This window comes from Rhea pennata, chromosome 6 (genome assembly GCF_028389875.1).
Source record: "Rhea pennata isolate bPtePen1 chromosome 6, bPtePen1.pri, whole genome shotgun sequence".
NCBI lineage: Eukaryota > Metazoa > Chordata > Aves > Rheiformes > Rheidae > Rhea > Rhea pennata.
The window spans coordinates 34,752,565-34,765,590 of NC_084668.1; the positions used below are offsets into that span (position 1 = coordinate 34,752,565).

At 34.6% G+C, this 13,026-nt stretch overlaps 1 protein-coding gene across 1 annotated transcript in view; it reads left to right on the top strand.

Annotated features, from left to right (window-relative positions):
- Positions 1-13,026, top strand: part of FAM117B (family with sequence similarity 117 member B) — a 32,215-nt gene that overhangs the window by 4,981 nt on the left and 14,208 nt on the right. Inside the window, exons 2-4 of the mRNA XM_062578938.1 lie at positions 4,026-4,177; positions 9,432-9,524; positions 10,043-10,156. Coding sequence (XP_062434922.1) covers positions 4,026-4,177; positions 9,432-9,524; positions 10,043-10,156 — 359 coding nt within the window. The remainder of the gene's footprint in view (positions 1-4,025; positions 4,178-9,431; positions 9,525-10,042; positions 10,157-13,026) is intronic.

Below are 13,026 nucleotides of genomic sequence, written 5' to 3' on the forward strand. Positions count from 1 at the left end.
TTGCCCACTGATGTAATTGAGTGTCCATCCTAGAGATGCTCAAAACAAAATGGGACATGGTCCTGGGCAACCTGCTCTAGCTGACCCTGCTAGAGCAGGAGAGTTGGACCAGGTGATCTTCAGAGGTCCTGCCAACCTCAACTATTCTGTGAAAACTGTCTTCCAAAGTGAATATACTGTTTGTCTGTTCTTAATACTGTTTGAGCCTGTTGAGTACTTTCAACCAAACATGAACAAGGGGTTGTAGTCTCAAAGATGTTGCATTTTTACAATTTTGGGGGAAAAGAGAGCTGACTTGAGAGAGATCCTATGAATGTCTTTACTGAGGAAAAAGCTGACCAAAAAAAGCTCACTCAGCTCTATTACTAGATGCCAAAGAAACTTGTTTATCTCAATGTTTGGATTTCAGATATGTAAGTTCAGATATCTAAGTTTTGGATTTCAGATATATAAAAAGCTTCAGTTAGAACTTCTTGTCAGAGAATTTGATTCTGAGATTAACGACATCTTGTACTTTTCCTATGGCACTTTCTGCTACTTGCTTGTTTTGTTTTCTCATGGTGTCTACTAGAAGCTGGTTCTTTGGAGCTTTTATTTTCCTTTTTGAAAACTTTAATTGCAGATGTTTAGAAAGATATTAGCAGTGATGTAAGATCAATCTTCAGATTATACTTCAGCAGTAATCATTATTTTTTGGTTCAAGCATTTCTAACAACAGTTCTGAATTTTTTAGGAAAATTAAAGCAAAGATGAATCTTCAGAGTGTTTTTTCTCCTAGGATCTTTTCATGAGATAGAGACCTTCCTTCCTTTTATATACAAAAATTTTCTCCTGTGAGGTGTACAGTTCAAAGGTGTGCATGCTCACAATATAATTTCCTTTTTTTTTCCAATTGTTATTGTAGTAGTAGCTATATAATTTGATTTTTTTTAAAAAAAGGCACATCAGGGTCAATGTTCTCTTTCACTAACTTTCACATACTTGCTGGTAAGCATCTATATTTGTTTAACTTCGCACTGTTCAGTTGCTTTGTTTGACTGCCTTAGTTTGAATCATCTTCACAGGTGCATGCCTCATTTTACAATTGCAATAGGTGTGTGCATTAGTAATTCACCAATAGTCACTTCTGTCAGTTGTGCTGCAATGACTTGCGCAGACTTGGTACCCAGCTTGATATTTTCTCAAATTGTGGCTTTTTTTTGATTTGTATTCTGTATGTTCAGTTGATACTTTATTTTATTATTTTGCTTTATTTGAGACCAAAATGTTTCCAGATAGATTTTAGAGTAGGGTGGATAGGAGGGTTGGTATTTGTGACAAATATTGGTTTAAAGAGATAATCAGGCTAATTAAAACAGATCTAATATTTAAGAAGCTTCCATTTGATGAAACAGCTCCATTGTTTTTCATCAGCCACAGCTGTTGTAACTGTTATCTCTATGGAGGCAGATCTCTTGTTATGTAGGTCACATAAAGGGAAAATAGCAGCTGAGTGCTTGCTCCAAGAACTGTAGAGGAAAATGTAATGAAAACATCATAAATGTTTCCACTGAAGTGTTCTGAAAGACCAAGAGGATTGGAATAGTAGACATTAGCAATTTGTATTAAGACAAAAATTGTGATAGTATAGTGCCCTTTTTTTTTTTTTTTTTTTAAGGAATTCTGTTTTTTATTGGGCAAGAACAGCTGATGTTTGAGCATACTTGAATAGATGTTTGAATATATTTTTTCCATTATGTAGTTAATTTTGAAGGAATATTTAAATTAAAAGAAAAAAGAAAGTATAGTTAGGCTTTGTACCTTGAAGGAAGCAGCTTCACTTGAACTTAAACAGTAAAGAAGCTCTTTGATTTTCATTCTCTCTGCCTGGTAAAATACTCCTATTTTTTGATGGGGGAAGGTATGCAGTAATAGTTTATGCTGCTTAGTTTTGAAGATGTCTGTTGCAGTTGCTTTGCAAATGAGGTGACTGACCACACACGCTTCCTGATTCCCCACCACCACCTCCACGTGCTTTCTATTTCTCTTTTGTAAAAAGAGAGAAACTCCTTGAAAAGGAAAAATAATAATTAAAAATACTTAGGCAGAATATGGCAGCTATTTCTCAGACAAATAGCATGTTTGATGTAACTTTGCAAGTAAGTATAATTCCTAAAGAATGACATTGCTCTAGCAGATCATCTTCCGTGGTACAAATGGAATATTTCTGATGTCTTCTGCAAAGGTACCCTTCAGTTAGCTGTATAGTACTAGTCAATCAATTTCTTTGATACAGGACTCTTCAACTTCATAGTAACTTTTAGATTGAGATTTGCTGCTACTCCCTGAAAGCAGATCTCTTATGACCTCAATAGTAGGATTTTGATGGTTGTTGGTGCCTGCAGAAATAATTAACCAGAAGAGGATTCTGGAGTAATTTATGTGAGAGTTGCTGATTAAAGCACTAATAATTATTTCCTTGTTGTTAAATGGAAATATTTTTCACTGGTTTAATGTATATACTTCTAATGGAAAATTTGCATAAGCCATATTAATTATAGAATGTCACTAGACCTAAATTTGAAGGACTAGTGTTCTAAGAGACTTAATGTTGTCCACAACACTGAAACGTACACATAATAGGTTTTATTATTTTTTACATGTCTTTATTAGGTTAAAACTGCTGGGAAATTGAATTCTGCATTTCTGAAGGCAAAATTATTATTATTATTATTTGACTAGCTGTGTGATAGTAATCATGGACAACTTCTTTTGCACATGTATGCATTTATGTAAAATGTCAATTGCCATGTTATTACTACTGTTAGTGCAGAACTTGTCCTATGGCACAGTCAGAAAGTGTTTGTGACTAATAGTTCTTCCCAGTGCTTTTCTAAAGCTTTCATCTGATCTCAATAGCATTTGCTGTTTTCGAGCCATTTGTTTCATCCCTTTGTATTCTTCACAGGTTGGATTAATATATGATATTTTTCAAGTCTAATTCCTTAGGGAGAATTAGATGGATTGATAGTAAGCTTAAATCTTAGTAATCTCTGGATTGGCATTTTAGATCTGGAATGGTTAAAACAAATAGTGTGTATGTGTGAGCATATACATGTATCTAAAGCCTGGCTCTTTCCTTAGTTTTACACACCTCAAATTCTGTGTTGAGGGGCTTTTCTTTATTGCGTTTGACACTTACTAGCTTCTAGCTTAATTCTTTACTGTAGTCCCACTTTAAAAAATAGAGTTGATAGATGGAGTAAGTACTCCATGTAGTAAGTCTTTTAACCATATTCTTCCTTCCGTTTTCCCTTCCTACATTTGTTATGTTTAAGCTTTTTTTTTTTTGCAGTAGAAATTCCTGTTAATATCTAGATTGCTCTGAAAAGTAGTGTCAACATAAACAATAAAAATGTTGGATAATGTTTTGCAGAATGTAAAACATCATGTGAATATGAATGTAGTTACCAGGGAGCATATAAAGGGAGGAAACGCCTTGATGTCTTGTAATACATAAATCATTATCTAATCAAAGTTGGCTTCTAGAATTAAAGGTTACATATACCTCTTTACGAATCTGCTATATGTTGTATTTTGGGTGGTTACTAAAGCTTGTCAGCCTAGAGCACTCCTTTAATTCAAGTAGACAAAGAGAAATAATTAATGGTATGAACTCTAATAAACCTAGTTTAAACTGAAAAAATTTAGTATGGATTTTCTTTGTTAGTCTTTGACAGGTATAAAGAAACTAAGCTGCTTTATTTTCTTCCAGGCCATAACTGTTAAGAATCCAATGACTGTTGTGCTTTTGAGGGAATAAATGGTAGTTTACTGATTATCAGTTTCATGTTTTTAACATAGGATATTTTTCAGGGAAACCATAAAAACACATTGCACTGCATATTAAAACTGAACAGAACCTGAAATAACAAGCTTAATTCCTGTATTGAAAATATCTTGTCCTGTACTTAATGACTTGCTATAGATAATTAAAACTAAACTCTCTGATTTGCTTTCTTTCTAATCAAAAGTTCTTATTCCAGCTGATAAATCAAGACCACCTTCCTCAAGCCCTTCCAGTATTATTCGCCGCACTTCCTCACTGGATACACTTGCTGCTCCTTACCTTGCTGGACAGTGGCCTCGTGATAATCATGGGCAAGCTGTTCCATGTATGAGAGACAAAGCCACACAGGTAGGACAGATTTTTATCTTTAGAATATTCTATATTTCTAAAGTCTGTATTTCTAAGTATGAAGGCAGGATTTAAATGCAAGCTTTTCTTTGAAGTATTCATTCTGGCTTTCTAGATTGTAAGTTTTTGTTCACTTTGATATTACAGTTGTTCTGCTTTTGATATTTCACACTCAGGTTATTTGCATCATTCTCTAAGAGAAGACCATGAACTGTGGCATCTGTTAAGAGTGCAACTTTCTCCTTTTTTCTCTAAGAAAAGCACTAGTATATCACATGTCTGTGTTCTCATTGTTTGTGGAGGAAAAAAGGTTGTGCTGGTTAAATACTGTTTAGTCTTTAATTTATGCGAATGAACTTAAAGTGACTCCTTATATGTAGTTCTGTTTTAAAATTTCATAAGAATTTTTTTGTAGTGCTTTTATAAAAGTTACTGTAGCCTTTCCTATGGAAGGCTATTAATCCTCTGATTGTAACAGGCCTTTTAATATTCATCTGGGCTATATATATCGAAGTGCTGCATCTTTGAGGAATGAATGATGCTCAAATTTAGTTGAATTGCAAAGTAATTAAAAAGTACGTGATTTACCAATAACTTCAAGAACTTGACAAAATTTCACAACATTTTAGTGATACAGTCCTATGCTGTTTGTAAAGGCAGAACCAACAAAAAGTTGAATTGAATTATGGCATTACCAGAGCTGCAAGTTTACCACATGACACTTTTTTTTTTTTTTTTTTTTAATCAAATTCTCCTTACAGAGAGCAGTCTTAAATGGTATCATACGTATATGGAAGTGGTTCAGGGTAGATTTTTCTGTTGACTGTCACAATGTTTCATTCCTGCTTCTGTGGATATGTTTGGCAGTGGATTTCCCTAACTTGTGGAGTGAAAGAAAGAACCAAACATCTTGAGTTTTAAGTTCCTTATCCTAGAGCATGGTTTCAACAATAGGCCTTCACCAATTTCTAAGAATGTATCTGAACTGCATCTGGAAGATATACAGGCAGCATGTGAAACATACTTGAGTTTAAGCATACCTTAGTTAAGTCTGGTAGCAATAATGAAAATGCAGTCACATAGGCTTCGGTGTGTTGTCTACTCAGATGCATAAGATGTCAAGCAGGTAATGTCCTCACTGTTGATTAGTACTGCGAAAGAGCTGCGAAATTTAGTCCAAAGGAAGCAAGAGCAGATCAGTGGAAAGGTAAGGTATTTTTCCGAGGAGTTTGACCAAGTGTGAAGTTAGAGATGGTGAACAAGGGAGAATTGAGAAGCAAGTTTTCTGTGCAGGAAAATGAATAGAAGAGACTGTTAGAAGATGGTGTAAAAAGGGAAAACAAATTGTAGTGAGAGCAGGAGGATGGAGGAAGGCATGTGATATACAGGGTATTTCCATTCATGCTTAGCTATTAACAACTATTTCTAAAGGGCAGAAGATAAAGTTAGTAGATGCCTTAGCTCCATATTTTCAAACTTGATTTCTTAGAATAATACTTTTTTCAAAATCACTGTATTTCTAAAATGCTACCAAAGTATTTGTTGTATTCAGCTGATCTCTTCCAGCTTAGCTAAGTTTTAATTGGAGTCATGGCTGAGTTCTAACAACCTGTATATTTTTCCAGTTAGATTAGATAATATCTTTTTTGGATTACACTTTTCTTTTGTATCTTTCTTCTAATTCTGACACACCTAGCTAGCTGCCTTTCTGGATAGGCTTTTGTATATAAAAGGAAATGCATTTACCAAGATTAATGGGAAGGCTATATATAATTAAGAAATTCCATTGGGTATTTCCACAGGATGAGTGTATTTAATGGACATTAAAGTTAATATACTCCTGAAAGAAATAGAATAGTATGCTTACACTTGCTAACTGAAAATGTGTCTGACAAGGTAGAAAGTTCTGGGATACTATACATCTGTATGTCTAAGCCTTGAGCTGCTGTGACACTGACAGGGCAGTTGTTTGTGATTTTTCTAGTGGGCTTGAGAACAACTATCTGAGTTAGGGCCAAGTTTCAAACGTATGATTTAACAAAAGCTGATTTCCCAGGAGTGTAGGCTCTCCAGTTGTTAAATTTATTGTTTGTGAAGATATGGTGTTTGGATGACGTTTCACTTACAAGTTATCACAGTTTCAATCTGTAATTTCAGATTTCACAAAGTCTGTCATCTCCCTCATTTTCACATACTTTGAGTTTGTGTTTTTTTCTGTAGTGTTTGTTGACTAATTCTGAGTAAGATCACAGGCCGAGACATATGATAAGAGAGAGAATGTTGTGTTGCAGACGGATAAACCAATTATGTACTCATTTGCAAGAGTTTGCTTGTAATACAAAGGTTATGTTTCAAATTATATATGAAGGGAATAACCATGAATACTTTTTTTATCCAAAACAAAAAAAAAAAAGATGCCACATTTGGCAAAAACTGGTAGGTAAAATCTGTTTTTCTGTGGACAGTGTTATGCATGCTCTGATGGAGATCCCTGTTGCAGGCTGAAACTACTAAGATGTAGAAAATTTTGGAGTTGAGTCAGCAGAGGATCTTGATTCTCATAGCTTATGGGGTGGACAGTGTAAGTCATTCAGGAAGCAGGTTGAGAAGCAACAGCAATTAGTGACACTCTTTGGCTTGCAGGCCGTTAGAGATGCCCGTAGGACATAGCTGAGAATTGTGTAAGAGATCCTACTTCAAGCAAAACAGTCTGTATATCAGACTCTTACTTCAAGTATTTTATTTTAGTGAAGGTACAACTTGTCTCTCAAACCAGATTAAGTTATGTACATGCAGAATGCTCTTTGATGAATATCAGTGAACATCCTAGGTCTGGCTAGAATTCATCCATGCAGGTGTTGTTGTTAAGTATTACTTAAACAGGTATTTGTAATCTGGTCTGCCTTTTCTTTTGAATCAGACTTTTTTGACTTTGTGATTGTTTGAAATACAGCTATGTCAAAATGCAAATTATAATGAAACAACTGTTTTGACATTTTTTAGCTCTTAAAGAATGATTTTGAATTCAGCTACAAAGTTTTTGTTAGAAACTTTTTTGTTAAGTGTTTTTTGTTAAATCTAGTATCTGTAATAAATTTAGCCATAAACAAACTTCTTGTAATTACAGAGCAGGCATTGCGAATGACAGCAACTAATAAGGAAGTAATAGTAGATTAAGAACCTAGAGAAATAGAAATCCTTCTTTGTATCAGTTGGTTGTTCAGTCTATTTGTCTTGAAAGTGTGTATTATAATATGTAGGGAAGAGGTAGGTGACTTACTAAAATGCTATTACATTTCTGATTTGATGTAAAGATTTCCTATAATTCAACATCTTATTCCTACTTCTGCTCTAAAAAGATTTTTTTGCCTATTTGCTTTGAGGATGAATATCAAAATAAACTTTAATCCCTTAAAATGAATCAGATAATTTATAAAAGAAGATCTGGAACAAAGTCTTGAGCATAAATTATATGCAAAGACTAATTAAAGTCTCAATGTGATTCTTGTAGGCAAATGTTAATAGTTGTGCTGAGTTGAAAAGTTAGAATTAATGAAAAAAATGGATCGTTCCAGAAGCTAGAAGATGGGATGAGATTACAGACTGAAATTAAAGAATGTGCTGGGCAAAGACTGGGATTAGCATCATGAATCTGGGAATAGGGTTTGTCAATTACTCTATTTTAATCAAGTTGCTGAAGTTGGAAAATATAGGTAGTTTTTAATGATATGAAAGGAAGATTCTATGATTAAGGTAAACGCCCCTAGAAAAATGGCTTCTGGTTTTGCTACAAAATTCCTGTTCAACCCTACTAACTTGTTACTCAAATTCATCCTAGTTAGTTGCTGATTTGGAATTGTGAATGTGAAAACACGTTGATAGTGGAGGTTTCATTTATGTGAAACTTCCATCTGTAACTGAAGCCAATGCAAGTTGCAGTCTGTGTGTTCCAAGAGTTACATCTCAATTTTCCCTGGAAAATGGAGATCAATATCACATCATTAAAGACCTTGCAAGTTTCTGTGTTCTGTGAATGGATGGGTAAGCACAGTCAGCTTGTGGCTTGCAAGCTGTTAGTTCTAGATGTTGTCTAAACATAGTCCTAACCAACTGTTGTACATTTTGGATTTGGAGGCTCTGAGGCAACTGAAGTTTCTGTCTGCAGGAGAAAGTGAGACATCAGTGACTTGGAGGGCTGAGGTAGCCAGGTCGCCACTGGATGCTGTTGCATGCTAAGGACTGCACTATAGCAATGGGGTTTTAAAGGAAGTCACTGTCTCTTTCAGCTTGTTCTCTTTCAGCTGTTTCCGGAGATCCTTCCTCTTGCTTCATTAGGTATGTTTCTTGTGGCTGCATGGAGATTCCTGATACGTGTTTTAGTATGTTATCCCTGAACTAGAGGGTTTACAGTTCACTGCTTTTGAAGGCTGTTCTAGATGTAGTTGGGTAGGAATACAAATTTTGCCTCTAAAGCATGCAGTATTATCACAGGTTTGTTTGTGGTTTTTGTTACTTTTAATGAACACAACTTGTTCTAATGATGCTTTGAATATCCCAGATCTTTTTTTATTACAATATATTTGCACATTTCTCTCTCAAATGTTAATGACTCTGTTTGTTTAGTGAAACTAGCATAGTATTGTCTAGGTTGCTTTCTGCTTGGCACCTGAGGCAAGTATAAGCCTGAAGCTCTTTGGGTTTTAATGAATGAACTCCCTGCCTCGGAATAGCTCTAGTGCCTCACCTTCGTTTTTCTCATTCTTCTGAGCATGAATTTGATTTCAAAGCTCTATCAGTACAGGATTTTCCATAATTTCCGGCAAGTTCTTTTTGCTGATATATCAGAAGTAACAAAATCAGCATCTGTGCAGGAAGGACAGAGGAACCGTCCGCTCTCAGTGCAACTTCAGCATTGTCCTGCTGGTTCTTGAGTGTTCTCCAGTAGCTTGGGATTCAGCTGACTCTTAGTACTGCTTTACCTATATACCTGTACCTGTATAATAATATGGAAAGGAAATGTGTGTATTCGCATGCTAGAGGAGGTCTGAAAGTTTGTAAATATATAGTTTCACTACGCATTCTCTTACTTTGCTTGCCAGAAAGCTTCTAGTTAGTGACAACTTCTCAGTAGTCTTTTCTGTATCCAGAAAATCTTAAAACTGTTCTCTCTCCCAATTTGTCTCAAAATATTTCTTCCAGGGAGTAGAAATCATCTTTTTTTTTTGTAATTAATCTGGTAATCCTCTTGCTGTAGACAGAAAGTGCCTGGGCTGAAGAATATTTAGAAAAGAAGAGAAGCTCACACAAACGTTCAGCATCGTGGGGCAGCACAGATCAACTCAAGGAGGTCAGGAATGCTATTACATGATACACTTTTTTGGGTTAAGTTTGCTGCTGTCATGCACTGTTTCCTTGACTTTTCAGGAAGGCATGAATGTTGTACCATTTTGTTGTATTATGTAAAGCCTGGGCTTAGTAGAAAATAAACTAAAATATACTTCAGTTGTTAATTTGGCTTTGATCTCTTATAACAGTTTAGGACTTAAAATTTTAATTTTAGTGTGGGAAAGAAAGTATCAAATGCAGATGACATTTTTCAGCAGCAAAAGAAATCCAGCAGTGACCTAATTATTTTCAAATTTTATGTATTTCAAGTACTTTCATTAAACTTCAGGAAATATCTCCTGGATTGAACTGAACTGGTATCTAACTTTATTACTTTTGCAGGAACTTAAGTTTAGTGCTGGCAGTAATTATGAAAATTCTGGCAGTAAAGGCTTAGATAAGTGACCAAATAAACTAGTAAAGCTATATATGTATCTGAACATATCTGGTAAAACCTAATGTGAATTTTTCCTTTATTAGATTGCAAAATTGCGTCAACAGTTGCAGAGAAGCAAGCATAGCAGTAGACATCATCGGGATAAGGAAAGACAGTCTCCGTTTCATGGTAATCATGCAGCCATTAACCATAGTCAGGTAAGGCTATGCTATCTTTTTTGACATAGTGGATATGTAGTACTGTTTTTAACTCCATTTAAGATTGATTTTCTTTTTTTCTTTCTTTTTTTTTTTTAAGGGAACTCATACTTCTAAATATGTTGTAGCTGTAGGTGATTTCTATGAAACAGATCAATTGCCTTTGACTTCCTGGAGTGCCTTAAGTGCAAGATCTTTTTATTACTTGGCTAGGTTATCTTGCTGTGTAACTCTGACTTCCAAAGAATTTCAAACAGATTCTTTTTTTTCAAGGTAGACTCTTAAAATGTATTCTTCAGACTGTATGAAAGGATGATGTGGATAAGTTTAATCTGAAACCATCAATTTATCTTTTTCATGAAGTGTTGCTGCAACAGTTAGAAATTTGTGGAGAGGGTATGTCATGGAGCAAATTGGTGGTAAAATGATGTAGATTCAAATGAAATTGTAAGTTATGTTGACTGCATGTCCTGGCAGGAGCACTTGTCTAATCCTAGGATGAGGTGTTCAGGGAGCTTAGCTGACAAAATGCTATTCAACTTTTGTTTTGCAAGTTGCTCTATCAAAAGTGTTTGTCCTCTTAATGACTGCATTCAGCATCAGCCTTTGTAACCTTTTCTCTGTGATTTTTCATTATACCTTGAGACTTTCAGTAGTAGTCACTATGAAAATTATGTGATGGCTATGCCACCACATGTTCAATGTGCAGTTGTAGTTTTATAGTTTTGTCTCAAGGCTGTTAATGAGGCCTGGTTCACAGAGCTGATATTTTTAGCTCAGTTAGTAGTAGGTGGAAAAAACCCCTTTTCAGATCTCTTTTGCTTGAGTAACTTTAAGAAAATCAATAGGAATTTTTTTCAGATTTTTTTTCCACTGATCTCTCACAAATATATATTTGGGAGATAACGGATTTTTGTTTAACTGTTACAAAAAGAGTAAATACCTCACAATTGCCTTGCAAGTCAACCTAGTTGAAAGAAACCATGGAACTATCAATGCTGTAAATAGAGAAAGGACTTTAACCGTGCAGCTTTTCCGCAAATCTAATTGTATTTCCAATTACTTCTAAAATGCAATTAGCATTATTTCAATAAATGTTGCATTTTGATACCAGTTAATTAAGGCTGCTTCCTTTGCTTTCCATCCTTCCTGAAACAATTTAAGCTGGGGAGGGGAACTGTTGCTCCCTCAGCATGTGTTCATGTACCTTACAGGTATATAGACTAATTCATCCTGATAAGAAAGGAAATAAAAAGGAGGACCATACAGTCTGGAGCAGCCAGGTTCTTTTATGGATGGAAATCAGGTATCTGAGTGAATCCTATTGGCTTCAAGAGTGGAAATAAGAGAGAACTGAATTTCAAATTTCTCCTGCACTGTAGTTCTTAACTCCTAGTTTGTATAAAATGTAATGGCATTATCTTTTTGTCTCCAATCCTAACATCCCTGGAACAATTCATGTTGTTAGGAGTTTTGAATTTTAAGGAGATAAGTACACTTGAGTTTTTAATTAGGTCAAATTCTGTGCTTCTGTGCAGAAGTATTATATTTAGGGTTTGTTAGGATTATATTTTTACATCAAAATTTAAGAAGTCTTTTTCAAAAGGCCTTTTTATTTTTTGAGAAATCAAGACAATTTTTTTTTTTTGAAAATTGTTGGAGTCTGAGTCATGTGCTTTGTGAAATCCACATCAAGAATTGTAATTAAGGAAGTACTAAGTTTCAGTTTGTCTTCTACCCACTACTTTAGTGGTATTATTAATTAGTGCATCTATTTTTCTTTTTTTTGCCTTGTTACTGTTCATAACTTAAACTGAAGTATTCTGTAGTTCAATCAAAACTTTAACTTGATCTAAAATGAATTCAATCGACAGTAAAAGCTTCTGAAGAATTCTAAATCTTGTCATTATAACTGTTTGGTAGTCTTGTTCTGTGGAGTTAGTAGCTAGTTTTTCAGGCTAAATATTTTTAGTGATGTTTAAGTACTGACTTGCAGAGCACCATTTCTTAGTCTTCCCTAACTTTTTAATAACTCCTTTGTATCAAAAGAAATCAAAACCAGGATTTACTTGAATTGTAGCGTGTAGCTTTTAATCGACAAACAGCAACTATTTCCTCCTCTGCTTCTGTGTAGCAGAATATTAGTCTACAAACAAGAAAGGAGAGTAGTTTGGATTTGAAACAGCAGTCTAGTACAAATTCCTACATCTTCATCTGGTTTGCTGGAGTACAAAATAGAACATGCTGCAAAGCTTAGTGGCTACTGTAACTCAAGTCAGAATACTGCAAAATGCTGAAAGGAAAAAAAAGAGAGAGAGAGAGAGAGAGAGAGAGAGAGAGAGAGAGAGAAACCCAAAGAAATAACCTAATTCCTGTCTTAGATCGTTTTGAGACCCCCTAATTTTCCTGGGAAGAGCAGTTGAGTTGGAATGAGTATTCTGGTCAAAATACTTGATGCAGGTATTTTATCTGAATTTGTAGAACTTGTTTGAAGATTCATTCTATACTAATAGGGAATTGATGTATTTCAACAACAAAAATATTTATAACTTAAGAATGTTTGGTTTGGGCACTTCATTACACTGGAGAATTGTGTGCAACTTAACTGATCTGGCCTCGTAATTAAAACTCTGGAAATTTCTGATTGTTAAGCTATTGTCACTTTTAGGTAGATAATTTTTTTGCTTTTTTGATTATTATTGACTATGATGCTACTGCTCTGAAAAATATCAAATAAAAATTCTCTCTCTATATATCTATATAAAATTCTTCAGCATCATAACATTGTTATTCTGCTCATGAAATTTTACCTCTTGTATGAAGATTTTTTTTTACTTTCTGCCAAATTTTGAACTATGTAAATAAATAAA